At 47.8% G+C, this 15,610-nt stretch overlaps 1 protein-coding gene across 2 annotated transcripts in view; it reads left to right on the forward strand.

Annotated features, from left to right (window-relative positions):
- Positions 1 to 15,610, forward strand: part of LRBA (LPS responsive beige-like anchor protein) — an 805,540-nt gene that overhangs the window by 33,047 nt on the left and 756,883 nt on the right. For both annotated transcript variants that reach the window (XM_075347936.1, XM_075347944.1), the window contains exon 9: positions 14,311 to 14,419. In XM_075347936.1, coding sequence (XP_075204051.1) covers positions 14,311 to 14,419 — 109 coding nt within the window. The remainder of the gene's footprint in view (positions 1 to 14,310; positions 14,420 to 15,610) is intronic.

Genomic DNA, 15,610 nt, shown 5'->3' on the forward strand with positions numbered 1-15,610 from the left:
TTACATCCATTGTGTGTCCATTTTACGACATTTGGTTGTTGTTGTTGGTTGTTTGTTGATCCGCTTGTTTTTGGGACAGCCCAATGGGAGTGCCAAACATGCTGGCCATGCTCAGTAGAACATCATGGAATCCAGCACTGTATTCTGTCGTCTGACGGATTACAACGAAATCCTGCACCATAAACAACTATTAGGCCCTGTGCGCACTTACCGGATTTTGCCGCGGATTTTCTGCGGATTTGCTGCATGTTTCGCTGCAGAAAATGTTCATAACATCTCTGCAATGAATCACCAGCAAAACCTATGGGAAAAAAAAATCCTGTGCGCACTATGCGGATTTTGACAGCTGCATGTTTTGCTGCGGGATTCCCGCAGCAAAAACAATTGCATGTCACTTCTTTTCCGCACATCGCTGCGGGATTTTACTCCATTGACTGCCATGTAATCGTGAAATCCCACAGGGAATAACGCAGGCAGCAAATTCTGTGCGGTTCACTGCATTTTCCTGCTTTATTCCCTGCGGTATTTCGCAGTTTACCTCCGGTAATGTACATCGCTTGCCTGCGGTTTTGCAGGGAAGTGGGAAGCGGAGCAGAGAGTAAACACACACAGAGCACAGACACTCACAGACATAGAGCACAGACACAGACACATAGAAATCAAACGGAAATATAGAAAACAAAACACGTGGGCTCCGCTGTATATTTACCTTCCAGCCGAGGTAAGCACACAGCGGCGGCCCGGTATTCTCAGGCTGGGGAGGGAGAGGGGCAGGGTTAATGTCCCCCGCCTCACTCCCCCTCCCGCAGCCGAGAATATCAGCCGCAGCTGCCCCGGGACTGTCGCATACATTATGCGGCACTACCGGCGTGTCCCCGGCTCTTCTTGCTGCCGTGTAGCAGTGGCAGTCAAGGTAATACAAGGAGGTAATGGTGGCGGATCACCGCCATTAACTCCAGGCTTGATCATGGCAGCGTCTATGAGACAGCTGACATGATCAACCCGTAAGTAAAGTGAAAAAAACACCGAAAAATCTTTTATTTTAAATAAAACACAAATAAGCCTCGTTCACCCTTTTACTAACCCCTCCCGAAACAAAGCTCCGACGTAATCCACAGCTCCGGCGTCCTGCAATGCTTGCATCCAGCCGCGACTGACACAGACACTGCTGAATGCAGCCTCGCAGCGAGACAGCAGAGGTAACCACAGGGCATTTCCCACGGCCGGTAATGTGAACTCACTGCCGACCGTGAGAAATGCAGAGTGTGCTCACAGGGACTATCTATCTATCTATCTATCTATCTATCTATCTATCTATCTATCTATCTATCTATCTATCTATCTATCTATCTATCTATCTATCTATCTATCTGTCTGTCTGTCTGTCTGTCTGTCTGTCTGTCTGTCTGTCTGTCTATCTATTCTTCTATCTATTCTTCTGTCTGTCTATCTATTCTTCTATCTATTCTTCTGTCTGTCTATCTATTCTTCTATCTATTCTTCTGTCTGTCTATCTATTCTTCTATCTATTCTTCTGTCTGTCTATCTATTCTTCTATCTATTCTTCTGTCTGTCTATCTATTCTTCTATCTATTCTTCTGTCTGTCTATCTATTCTTCTATCTATTCTTCTGTCTGTCTATCTATTCTTCTGTCTGTTCTTCTGTCTGTCTATCTATTCTTCTGTCTGTTCTTCTGTCTATTTCTCTATCTCAGAATGAAATGACTTTTTTTTTTTTTTCAATGTGCTTTATTGCATTGAATGCAATAAAGCACATACCAACCCGCATGCGGCAATACCGCGAAGAATGCCACGGTAAAACCGCGGAAAACCGCATGCGGTTTTCGGGTGCGGTTTGCCACGGTTTTTCACCACGGGTGTGGTAATCTTTGAATACCTGCGGAATTTTCTTGAGAAAATTCCATTTTCCAGTGCGCACAGGGCCTTATACCTCTTAACGGATTGCGACGGAATCCTGCGCAGTGCATTTTTTTGACGCTCCAAAAAAACGTTAGTATCAGTTCCTTCCACCCGACTGTCAGTCATTCCACAACGCATCCGTCGCGCGACGGATGCAACGCAAGGCTATCAGTCGCAATCCGTCATTAATACAAGTCTATGGGGAAATAACTGAATCCGTAAACTGTAACCGTATTGTCTCAAGGCAACGTATTGTGACTGATGGAAAAAGAACGAAGTGTGAAAGTAGCCTAAGACATAGGTTAGGTTGCGGAGAAGTTCATGTCTTGAGCCACAAGACTCGGACCCTGAGATTGGTACTGTGCAATAACTCGAACACTAGTCATATATGTGAAGGGATTTCCTCCTCATCCCGGTCTGCGCTCAGGTTACAAGTCTCTGCTTACAATCTCCCTAGGAGTCCTCGAGGCTATAATGGCCTCTCCTGGTATGCTGCAAAAATGTAAAATGCTTCATTATGCCATAATTATTATTATTTTTTTATTTTTTTTTTGCTAAAGCCGTGAAGTCTGCTTTATCCTATGTAAAGATGTCAGTTGTACATGAATGAAGCTATATGATTCAGACTATACAGTACAATATAGTACAGCAGGCAGTATGGCACAGCACCCAATGCCAGCCCCAGGCCTTGAATTCTTTTCAACATCTGTCTAAAATTTTGCTTTCGATAGAGCGCGCGACTGACTTAGTTACTTTCTCCTTCTCACGCTCTCCATTCAAATTGTTCCACAAAATTATTGCAATTACACACGTTTTCTCATAAACACGTTCATTTCCTTTTAAAAAAAAAAATGAAACCCCACAGGGGAAAATAAAGGCAAATGGGACAAAATTTCACACAAAACTCCAAAACTAGGTGGAACAAAAACTGGAATTTTGGACCACTCTTACTTCGCAAACTGTCTCTCATTTTTGACGCGGGGCCTCCACTAACAGTAATTTTAAGATCTTCAATGGGATTTAGATCCGGACTCATTGCTGCCACTTCAGAACTTTTACTCACAGCAAGTTGGGCTGCAGTGTGTACATCGCCCTGGCCAAAAACTGATGCTCTAGCAGGATACAGCTAAACCCCCACTAAGTGAAGGCATCACAGGTGCAGGAGAAGCAGATCACACACACACCTTCATGGAATGGAGGGGAGGTGACTGCTAGATGATAAAACTGCACACAAGTGGCTTGCATAGAGCGCTGTTCACATGCAGATGACACAGTCACAAACCCGCAGCCTATTAGGTAACGCCCTTCTATTAGATCAGGCGGGCTGCCAAGCCGTACTCCACTGTATATCATGCACGGACAGACACTCTACAATGCAAGGCCCAACAGAAAGGGGCCTGGCTGTATCCTGTACAAACAAAAAAATATGAGGTTATTGTTGGTATTTATGGCCATAAAACGTAAGCCTACACCCTCGTCAAGGGACCTCATGTCTGTAGGTCCCTACACTAAATATAAAAAAAGCAACAATAAGAGGATAATGTCCTCCAAAAATCAAGTATTACTCACAGCAAGTTGGGCTGCAGTGTGTACATCGCCCTGGCCAAAAACTGATGCTCTAGCAGGATACAGCTAAACCCCCACTAAGTGAAGGCATCACAGGTGCAGGAGAAGCAGATCACACACACACCTTCATGGAATGGAGGGGAGGTGACTGCTAGATGATAAAACTGCACACAGTGCAGCGTGTCTGTCCGTGCATGATATACAGTGGAGTACGGCTTGGCAGCCCGCCTGATCTAATAGAAGGGCGTTACCTAATAGGCTGCGGGTTTGTGACTGTGTCATCTGCATGTGAACAGCGCTCTATGCAAGCCACTTGTGTGCAGTTTTATCATCTAGCAGTCACCTCCCCTCCATTCCATGAAGGTGTGTGTGTGATCTGCTTCTCCTGCACCTGTGATGCCTTCACTTAGTGGGGGTTTAGCTGTATCCTGCTAGAGCATCAGTTTTTGGCCAGGGCGATGTACACACTGCAGCCCAACTTGCTGTGAGTAATACTTGATTTTTGGAGGACATTATCCCCTTATTGTTGCTTTTTTTACACTTCAGAACTTTCCAGCGCTTTGATTCCATCCATTTCTGGGAGCTTCTTGAAGTATAGATAGCGATATTTTCCTAATGGAAGACCCATGATTTGGGGTGCAAACCCATCTTTCTGATACTGGACACTACATTGTGACCCAAAATCCTTTGGTAATCTTCAGATTTCATGATACCTTGCCCATTGTTATGATGCCCAGTGCCAGAGGCAGCAAAACAGCTCAAAAACCTCTTTGAACCTCCACCATATTTGACTGCAGACACTGTTGGTTTTTTTTTGTGGGGGTGGAGGGGAGGATGGTGAGCATCATTCCATTTTCAGTAAACAGTAGAATGATGTGCTGTAGTCTCTTGGTCTCCTCTGTAAACAAAATACTTTTGGCTTACTCGTACATTGTAGCAAACTGCAGTCCAGCCTTTTTATCTCTATGTATGAGCAGTAGGGTCCTCATTGGTTCCTGCCATAGTGTTTTATTTCATTCAAATGTCAGTGGATAGTTTGTGGTGACTGATGCACCCTGGGCCTACAGGACAACTTTAATTTCTTTGTAACTTGTTTGTGGCTGCTTATCTACTATCTGGACAATCCTGCATTGCAACATTTCATCAGTTTTTCTCTGCCATATACGTCCAGGTAGATTAGATTCAGTGCCATGGGTTTTAAACGTCTTGATTATGGTACGCACCATGGACAAAGGAACATCAAGATCCCTGGAGATGGACTTTGAGATTGTTGAAAGGCATTTGATACTGTGCCACAAGTCCTGTAATGAAGAAGCAAGAACTAGGGAAAACTATAAGCAGATGGGTGATGAATTGGCTAAAAGATAGGAAACAGAGTAGTCATAAATGGTACATTCTCTAATTGGGCTATAGTCATTAGTGGGTACCGCAGGGGTCTCTACTAGGGCTGATTCTTTTTAATCCCTTTATTAATGACCTTGTGGATGGGATTAAGAGTAAAGTGTCAGTTTTTGCTGACGACACCAAACTATGTAGGTTATTAAAAACTGACCTTGATAGTACAATATTACAAAACGATGTGGATAATGGTACTTTCACACTTGCGTTGTTTTCCTTCAGTTGCAATCCGCCGTTTTGGAAAACAGCGGAATCCGTTAATGGATTCCGCTGCTTCCCATAGACTTGTATGGACGACGGATTGCGAGTGATGGACCTGCGTTGCTTCCGCCGGGCGGAAGGAACGCAGCATGTAACGTTTTTTTCAGCAGCACAATCCGTAGGATTTCGCTGCGCATGCTCTCTCTGGCTCCCTGCACACGTAACCAGGGTACACATCAGGTTACTAAGCATTGCACTTTGCCTAGTTACCCGATATTTACCCTGGCTACGGGTGCAAGGAGCCAGCACTAAGCGGTGTACGCTGGTAACCAAGGTAAATATCGGGCAACCAAGCAAAGTGGTTTGCTTAGTTACCCGATATATTTACCCTGGCTACGTGTGCAGGGAGCCCGACACTTCCCCCGCTTGGCTCCGTTCCCTCCCGCAGTCTGCATGTGTATACACACATACACACACATACACGTACACACACACACATATACACACACACACACACACACACACACACACACTCACTCACTCACTCACTCACTCACTCACTGACACACGCTCACTCTCACTCACTCACACTCACCTGTCCCCAGCCATGCAGTCCCCGCGGCACTGACGTCCTCAGCGCCATGGCCCCGCACACATTCTTGGCGGCTGAACGATCAGCTGATCACCCTGCGGCCGGCTGCTGTGAGCGATCAGTTGATCGTTCACAATAGTCTGCCGCCGGTAAAACTGTGAAGGAAAAAAAAACAAAAAAAAATTCCGCTGTTTTGTATGATGCGTTGTGCCACTAAATGCAACACATCCGTTGCATCCGTCACACAACACAATGCAACGGATGCCGTTCAACGCAAGTGTGAAACTAGCCTAAGATGTTGAAATGGGCCGATACTTGGTAAATGACATTTAATGTTGATAAATGTAAAGTAATAAACCAAGGACTGAGTAATCCTTTTGTTGTATATACATTAAATGGAAGTAAACTCTGGACTACAGAACATGACAAAGACTTGGGTATTCTGGTTATAAGTAAGGCTGCTTTCACACATCCGGGTTTTCCTGTGTGGCACAATCTGGCTCTTTGCAGAAAAAACGCAACAGTTTTTTTTGCCGCAGGTTGCGTTTTCTTTGTCGCTCCATTGGGAGACCCAGACAATTGGGGTGTATAGCTTCTGCCTCCGGAGGCCACACAAAGTATTACACTCAAAAGTGTAACCCCTCCCCTCTGCCTATACACCCTCCCGTGCCTCACGGGCTCCTCAGTTTTATGCTTTGTGTAGAAGGAGGCACACATCCACTCACACATCTCCATTTTAGTCAGCAGCAGCTGCTGATTGTATCGGTTGGAAGAAAAGAGGGCCCCCACAGGGCCCCCGGCATGCTCCCTTCTCACCCCACTAAGTCGGCGGTGCTGTTAAGGTTGAGGTACCCATTGCGGGTACGACGGCCGGAGCCTCATGCCGTGTTTCCTTCTCCATCCCTGCGGGCTCTGGTAGAAGTGGGATCCGAAGCGGTCATCCAGGTTCTGGGACCGTGCTCCCTCCGCAGCCCCTGAGGGAATCTGCTGGACAGGAGCTTATCTATCTTCAGGGACAGGGCCCTGCATCCACGAGGTACTCTGTGTCCCCATGGGGACTGTGTATGGAGCGCCTGGTTCCCGGACGCCGCAACTGACTGCTGAATTGTGAAGACCGGGGACTACCGTGCCGACCGCGCCTGCTTGTCGGCCGCGGTATTAAATTTAGTCCCCGGCTTCATCGCGGCCTAGTGGCAAACTCCCGCCCCCGGGCCTGTCTATCAGCGATAGGGGCAGGACAGCCGACCTGACGTCGGATGTGAGGGCCGGGGCATCCTGTGTGCTCCCTCCCCCCTCACTGATCACTGTGGGGACCCCAGATTCCCGCACTTTTCCTGATGCCGCCCACCCCTCCCCTGAGAGCTGCGGCAGCCATCTTTAGGACATTCTGCCGGTGGAGAATCACACAGAACAGCTCTGCAGCTCTGGGAGACCAGGCAGGGAATCTGGAGCGCACACACCCCGCTTTTTAGCGGTCGGTAAGCCGCACCGGTCACTCGGTGTTGGTCCCCTTGGGTGCCGGTATAGATACGTATATATATACCTTTCTGTTCGGCCGGGCTGTATACCCTTTTTTCTGTATACCCTCAGTGATCACGCTCCTAGGACACAACAGCATGTCGGTCACAAGGAGCAAGGGCACTAAAGCACAGGGTTTTTTTGCGACATGTACCTCTTGTAGGGCCATGTTACCTGCGGGTTCCACCTACCCTCACTGTGAGCAATGCTCGTCCCCTGTTACGCTTGCTCAGCCGGAGCCTCGGTCACTAATGGGCCCCTCGGCTCAGGCAGACCCCCCTGTTTCTACTGTCCAGGTGGCAGCGACAGAGTTTGCAGTTTTTGCTGACAAGCTCTCAGAGTCACTCTCACAATCCATGGCTCAGTCTATGGACAAATGATCTGCCAAGTTGCTGGAAGCCCTGCAGTCCAGACCGGTCCTTACACAGGCCCCGGACCCGGTTAGATCGGCACCTCCAGGTCCCTCTGGGTACACCCCGGCCGGGGTGGGCCCTAGGTCTCACGTGGAGGACTCCTCCACGGACCACAGTCCCAGACCAGCTAAGCGGGCTCGCTTGGAATCTTCCCCAACTTCCTCACGCTGCTCGGGTTCCCAGCTTGTGGACTCTCTGGAGGACGAGGCGGAGGTCGCAGCTCAGGGCTCGGACCCTGATGTTGCTCTCAATCTTGATACACCTGAAGGGGACTCCTTAGTAAATGATCTTATCTCGTCCATCAATCAGGTGTTGGATCTATCTCCGCCGCCTCCACCTATAGAGGAGTCGGCCTCTCAGCAGGAGAAACACCAGTTTCGGTTTCCCAAACGTACACGGAGTGCATTTTTTGATCACTCAAGAAGCGGTTCCGGACAAACGCTTTATTAAGCGCCTTACTGACACACGTTACCCCTTCCCCGCTGACGTAGTTAAGGGTTGGGCTCAATGTCCTAAGGTAGATCCCCCAGTCTCCAGATTGGCGGCTAGATCCGTGGTTTCGGTTGCAGATGGCTCATCACTAAAAGATGCCACTGACAGGCAGATAGAACTCCTGGTGAAATCCATCTATGAGGCCACGGGAGCGTCTTTTGCCCCGGCTTTTGCAGCCGTGTGGGCACTCCAAGCTATCTCAGCTTGTCTGGCTGAGATTAATGCGGTCACACGTACTTCTGCTCCGCAAGTTGCAGCTTTAACCTCTCAGGCGTCGGCGTTCTCTTCCTACGCCATGAATGCAGTCCTAGACTCTTCTAGCCGTACAGCGGTGGCATCCGCTAATTCTGTGGCAGTCCGCAGAGCCATGTGGCTGCGCGAATGGAAGGCAGACTCGGCTTCCAAGAGGTTCTTAACCGGTTTGCCGTTTTCTGGCGAGAGATTGTTTGGCGAACGATTGGATGAGATTATTAAGGAATCCAAGGGAAAGGACTCCTCCTTGCCCCAGTCCAAACCTAAGAGACCTCAGCAACGAAAAATACAATCGAGGTTTCGGTCCTTTCGTCCCTCCGCCAAGCCACAGTCCTCTTCGTCCAATAGACAGGACAAAGGTCAGAGGAACTCCTATGCGTGGCGGTCTAAGTCACGCCCCCAAAAGACCGCCGGAGGCACTGCTTCCAAGGCGGCCTCCTCATGACTCACGGCATCCCCGAACCGCATCCTCGGTCGGTGGCTGGCTCTCCCGCTTTCGCGACGCCTGGTTGCCACATGTTCAAGACCGATGGGTGAGAGACATCCTGTCTCACGGTTACAGGATAGAGTTCAGCTCTCGTCCTCCGACTCGTTTCTTCAGAACCTCCCCGCCCCCCGCGCGAGCAGACGCACTTTTTCAAGCAGTGGACGCTCTGAAAAAAGAAGGCGTCGTGACCCCCCGTTCCCACTCAGGAACAGGGTCGCGGTTTTTACTCCAACTTATTCGTGGTACCAAAGAAAGACGGATCATTCCGTCCCGTTCTGGACCTAAAATTGCTCAACAAACACGTGAGCACCAGACGATTCCGGATGGAATCTCTCCGCTCGGTCATCGCCTCGATGTCACAAGGAGACTTCCTCGCATCGATCGACATATAGGATGCCTATCTCCATGTGCCGATCGCACCAGAACATCAACGCTTTTTGCGTTTCGCCATAGGGGACGAACACCTTCAGTTCGTGGCATTGCCCTTCGGCCTGGCGACAGCCCCACTGGTTTTCACCAAAGTCATGGCATCCGTTGTGGCGGTCCTGCATTCTCAGGGGCACTCGGTGATTCCCTACTTGGACGATCTCCTAGTCAGGGCACCTTCTCGGGCGGCGTGTCAACACAGCCTTACCGTCGCTCTGGAGACCCTCCAGCAGTTCGGGTGGCTCATCAACTTCCCAAAATCCAAGTTGACACCGACCCAGTCTCTGACCTATCTAGGGATGGAGTTTCATACACAGTCAAGGGTAGTCAAGCTACCACTAGACAAACACCTGTCACTGCAGGCAGGGGTGCAATCTCTGATTCAGACTGTCTCACCCCTTGAGACGCCTCATGCACTTCCTGGGGAAGATGGTAGCAGCGATGGAGGCAGTGCCCTTCGCGCAATTCCATCTGCGGCCACTCCAGTGGGACATTCTCCGCAAATGGGACAGGAGGTCGAACTCTCTCGACAGGAACGTCTCTCTTTCCCTTGCAACAAAGACGTCCCTTCAGTGGTGGCTTCTTCCCAATTCTCTATCACAGGGAAAATCCTTCCTGCCCCCAACCTGGGCTGTGGTTACCACGGACGCGAGCCTGTCAGGGTGGGGAGCGGTGTTCCTCCATCACAGGGCTCAGGGAACCTGGACTCCGATAGTCTTCCCTTCAGATCAATGTCCTGGAGATAAGGGCAGTGTGTCTGGCCCTACTGGCTTTCCAGCAGTTGCTGGAGGGCAGGCAGATCCGTATCCAGTCGGACAACGCCACTGCCGTCGCATACATCAACCACCAAGGCGGCACGCGGAGTCGTCAAGCCTTCCAAGAAGTCCGGCGAATTCTGCAGTGGGTGGAAGCCACAGCATCCACCATCTCCGCAGTTCACATACCGGGCGTAGAAAACTGGGAAGCAGATTTTCTCAGTCGTCAGGGCATGGATGCGGGGGAATGGTCCCTGCACCCAGAGGTGTTTCGAGAGATCTGTCGCCGCTGGGGAACGCCGGACGTCGATCTCATGGCGTCACGGCACAACAACAAGGTCCCGGCCTTCATGGCACGATCTCAAGATCACAGAGCTCTGGCGGCGGACGCATTAGTCCAGGATTGGTCGCAGTTTCGACTGCCTTATGTATTTCCTCCTCTGGCAATGCTGCCCAGAGTACTACGCAAGATCAGGTCCGACTGCCGTCGCGCCATTCTCGTCGCTCCAGACTGGCCGAGGCGGTCATGGTACCCGGATCTGTGGCATCTCACTGTGGGTCAGCCGTGGGCGCTGCCAGACCGCCCAGACTTGCTGTCGCAAGGGCCGTTTTTCCATCTGAATTCTGCGGCCCTCAACCTGACTGTGTGGCCATTGAGTCCTGGCTCCTAGCGTCTTCAGGGCTGTCTCAGGATGTCATTGCCACTATGAGACAGGCCAGGAAACCGACGTTCGCCAAGATCTATCACAGGACTTGGCGGATTTTCTTGTCCTGGTGTTCTGATAAAGGTTTTACTCCCTGGCCTTTTGCCTTACCCACTTTTCTTTCCTTCCTTCAATCCGGAATGGATAAGGGGTTGTCACTTAGTTCTCTCAAAGGGCAAGTATCGGCACTCTCAATATTCTTTCAAAAGCGCCTGGCCAAGCTTCCGCAGGTCCTCACGTTCCTGCAGGGAGTTTGCCACATAGTCCCACCTTACAAGCGCCCGCTTGAACCATGGGACCTTAACAGGGTGCTAACGGCTCTTCAGAAACCGCCTTTTGAACCGCTGCGTGATGTCTCCTTATCACGTCTTTCGCAGAAGGTGGCATTTCTAGTAGCAGTTACTTCACTCCGTAGCGTGTCGGAGCTTGCAGCACTGTCATGCAAAGCCCCCTTCCTGGTTTTTCACCAGGATAAGGTGGTTCTCCGTCCTGTTCCAGAATTTCTCCCTAAGGTGGTATCGCCTTTTCATCTCAATCAGGATATCACCTTACCTTCATTTTGCCCTAATCCAATTCACCGCTTTGAAAAGGATTTGCACTCATTAGATTTAGTGAGAGCACTCCGTTTCTACGTGTCTCGCACAGCGCCCATGCGTCGTTCAGATGCGCTTTTTGTCCTTGTGGCTGGTCAGCGTAAGGGTTCGCAAGCTTCCAGGTCAACCTTGGCTCGGTGGATCAAGGAACCGATTCTTGAAGCTTACCGTTCTTCGGGGCTTCCGATTCCTTCCGGGCTGAAAGCCCATTCTACCAGAGCCGTAGGGGCGTCCTGGACATTGCGGCACCGGGCGACGGCTCAGCAGGTGTGTCAGGCAGCTACGTGGTCTAGTCTGCACACTTTCACAAAGCACTATCAAGTGCATGCCTATGCTTCGGCAGATGCCAGTCTAGGTAGGCAGGTCCTTCAGGCGGCGGTGGCCCACCTGTAGGAGGGAGTCATGTCGGCTCTTGTTATCGAGGTATTCTTTTACCCACCCAGGGACTGCTTTTGGACGTCCCAATTGTCTGGGTCTCCCAATGGAGCGACAAAGAAGAAGGGAATTTTGTTTACTTACCGTAAATTCCTTTTCTTCTAGATCCTATTGGGAGACCCAGCCCCCGCCCCTGTTCCCTTCGGGCTGGTTGTTCTTTTGTGTACACATGTTGTTCATGTTCAATTGTTTCATGGTTTTCAGTTCTCCGAACATCCTTCGGATTGAATTTACCTTTAACCAATTTATAAGTTTCCTCCTTCCTGCTTTTGCACCAAAACTGAGGAGCCCGTGAGGCACGGGAGGGTGTATAGGCAGAGGGGAGGGGTTACACTTTTGAGTGTAATACTTTGTGTGGCCTCCGGAGGCAGAAGCTATACTCCCCAATTGTCTGGGTCTCACAATAGGAGCTAGAAGAAAAGGAATTTACGGTAAGTAAACAAAATTCCCTTCTTTTTGCATAGACTTACATTAGTGCCGTATTGTGCCGCATGGGCTTGCATTCCATCCGTTTTTTGCCGCATGCGGCAGGTTTAGCTGATGCGGTGGCCGGATGGAACATTGCCTGGCACGTTTTTTTGTCCGCCAAAAAAAAACGCATCGCGCCGCATCCGGCCCATGCGGCACGATTTGCAATGCATGCCTATGGACGCCGCATGCGGTGTCCTGCGGCAAAAAACGCATCCGGCCGCCGCATGCGTTTTTTCCACTGCGCATGGTCGGTAGCCTGCGGCAAGCGGCAAAAACCGGATGGGCTGAATGGAAAAAACTTATGTAAAGGATGCGGTATTGTCGCCGCATCTGTTGCATAGGTTTTAGAGCCGGATTGGCCGGCTCTGCTAAAACCGGAGTTGTGAAAGCAGCCTAAGCTGAGCAGAGTACTCAAGGTCTAGCAGCAGCTGTAAAAGCAAAGACGACATCTGGAATATGGGATCCAGTTTTGGGCTCCACAGTTTAAAAAGGATATTCAGAAGTTCGAGTCAGTTCAAAGGTCGGCTAACTAGACTACTACAAGGAATGGAAGGCCTCACATATGATGACAGGTTGGAAAAGTTGGATTTGTTTAGGTTAGATGAAAAGATATGAGGAGATCTGATTTATATGTATAAATAAATGTGTGGTCAATACAAAGGACTGGCAGATGACTTAGGCTATGTGCGCACAGTGCGGTTTTCGCAGCGTTTTTGCGCGTTTTTTAGGTGCGTTTTTGGCCTCAAAACTGCATGACTTTGCTTCCCCAGCAAAGTCTGAGTTTTAATTTTTGCTGTCCGCAGACAACTTTTTTTTTTTTTTTTATTTAAGCTGCGTTTTTGAGCTTAAAAAAAAATAAATAAAAAAGACATGTCAATTCTTTCCTGCGTTTTTTCCCCCCCATGCAATGCATTGGAAAAACGCAGAAATACGCAGAGATTAAAAACGCAGCAAAAAACGCACCAAATTGCGGTAAAAATGCATGTGTTTTTGCCGCGGGTGCCTTTTTGTGCATTTTTAGCGGCCAAAAACGCAGCGTCAAAAAAACTCAGCGTGTGTACATAGCCTTACTCCTTCTAAAGACAATACTAAGGACAAGGGGGCATTCACTGTGAGTGGCAGCCAGGCAATTTCTGCAGCTAAATAGGAAAGGGTTCTTTATAGTTAGAGTAGTCAGACTGTGGAATGTTCTTCAGCAAGAGGAAGTAATGGCAGATACTACAATAACTTTTAAAAAAGGAATGGATAATTTCATCAGTACACACAACATTGTCACTTATAAATAATTGAGTGATAAAATGTACAATTGGTGGAAGAAGGTTAAATTAAATGGACCTAGGTCTTTTTTCAACCTAATTAACTATCATATTTTTCAACAATTTTTCTTTTCAAGTCCTTGGACCGTTCTCTTCTCCTCTTTCTGTTCTCCATGCTTAGTGTGGCACACACACACACACACACACACACACACACAATGCAAATACTGTCAACTTCTCCCCTTTTTATCTGTTTTCAAGTGTGATTTTCATTTTGCCCACACTTGTTACTTGCCAAAGGGGAGTTTGACAAATTATCACATTTTGAAACAGTTACTTGCCCACCATTTTGGAAAAGTATCAACAATTTTGTCTGGCTAATATTGAGTTTTTGTGTGAAATTATAGCCACTTTGCCTTTTTTTTCCCCTCTTAGCTTTTTTGTTTTGTTCTAACAATACACACAGGAAATAAACATGTTGTGTAGTTGCAGCAACTTCAAGGGACCACCACTTTTGGACATGATCTGTGTGTGTGTGTGTGTGTGTGTGTGTGTGTGTGTGTGTGTGTGTGTGTGTGTGTGTGTGTGTGTGTATTACATTATATATTTGCATGTAATATTTTTCATTGTCCTATGTTTGTCAGTATCCTATAACATAGCATTTATGTATGATTCGCATCGTTTGCATATGTTAAGACAGACTTCGTGGCTTTAGCAAAAATACATTTTTCACCATAAATTCTGGGAAATGGAAATTACATATATGACTTGATGTAGCCACAATGCTTGAAGAAAGTAATAATTTTGCCCTTTTTTTTTTTTTCTCTTTAGCGCTACTCTCTTGGCCTTCATTTTGGAGTTGCTGAAAAACTCTCTCGCTATGCAAGAACAGATGCTCTCTTCAAAGGGCTTCCTTGTAATAGGTTATAGTCTTGAGAAGGTAAGTGATCGCTCACCTGATGTAGTTTCTTTTCTTCAGTGGGATATGATGACTTTCATTTATAACATCGGCAAGGATATCTGCAGCTTCACACTTGTTTGTTTGCGCTGCAGGGTATTTTCATATTCTTTCAGATTTTTAACGCAATCTGTCTTATGTAACCTACTGAAGCATTAAAAAAAAAATCCATACACTGGCTGAAGAAACCGCCACATTTATGCGTAAAAATTAATCTTTTTTTTCTTTAACATACATTAATAGTTATGCTTTTTTTAGTGGGTCTGTGTAATATTATACAGTTAAAAGGGGTTAAAAAAAATCTGCAAATCCAAGATAAACTATAATCTTGTTTAATAAGTGCACTGCAGCGCCTTCTCGCTCCTTGTTAAGCCATCAGTATGCAATTACTTAGTCTAAGATTATGTGTGTACACATTCCGTTTTGTTTATCCAGCGAAAAACTTACCCTCTGGTAGAAAAACGCATCAAAAACGCATGCGTTTTAGCCCCTGCCTTTTTGCCCTTGCCTTTTTGCCCTTGCCTTTTTGCCCCTGCCTTTTTTAACATTGTCCATGGCAAAACGAAGGGAAAAATGCAGAAAAGAAGGGACATGCTGCTTTTTTTTTCTGCAACCAAAACTGCTGGCAAAAAAAAAAAAAAGCAACGTGCGCACAGCCTTTCAGATTTCTCATAGACTTTGCTGGGGAAAGTAATACATGCAGTTTAGGACCACAAACTGCACCAAAAAATCTGCAAAAAAGTGTGCTCACAAGGCCAATCAATAACTTTAGCAGATACATTTTCTGCATCACTGCTCAGTCATACGAGCATGATGACCATAGTATGGTATATGACCACTGCGGAGGTCTCGTTTTTTTAAAAAAATGGAGGACCCCTTTTAAAGAGTGAGAAATTTGTTTTAATTGAAAAAGATAAGCATGGGTAGTGGTATTATTCCACCCCCCCCCCCCCCCCCCCAAAAACAAAACAACACCCTCCCAAAAAAAAATAACACCGCATGGCGTTGCCTTCGACTGCACCCGTGCTACTGTGTGTGTACTTGGGAGGAAGCTGTACGTTCCTGTGTCTTGAGTGCAGTGCATTTTGGGAGTTATTAAAACTAATCACCAGGAAGAGGGTGGGGCATACTGGTCCACAATCGATCGATTTACAATTAAATGGGCGTGCACAC

Source organism: Anomaloglossus baeobatrachus, chromosome 1 (assembly GCF_048569485.1).
Source record: "Anomaloglossus baeobatrachus isolate aAnoBae1 chromosome 1, aAnoBae1.hap1, whole genome shotgun sequence".
NCBI lineage: Eukaryota > Metazoa > Chordata > Amphibia > Anura > Aromobatidae > Anomaloglossus > Anomaloglossus baeobatrachus.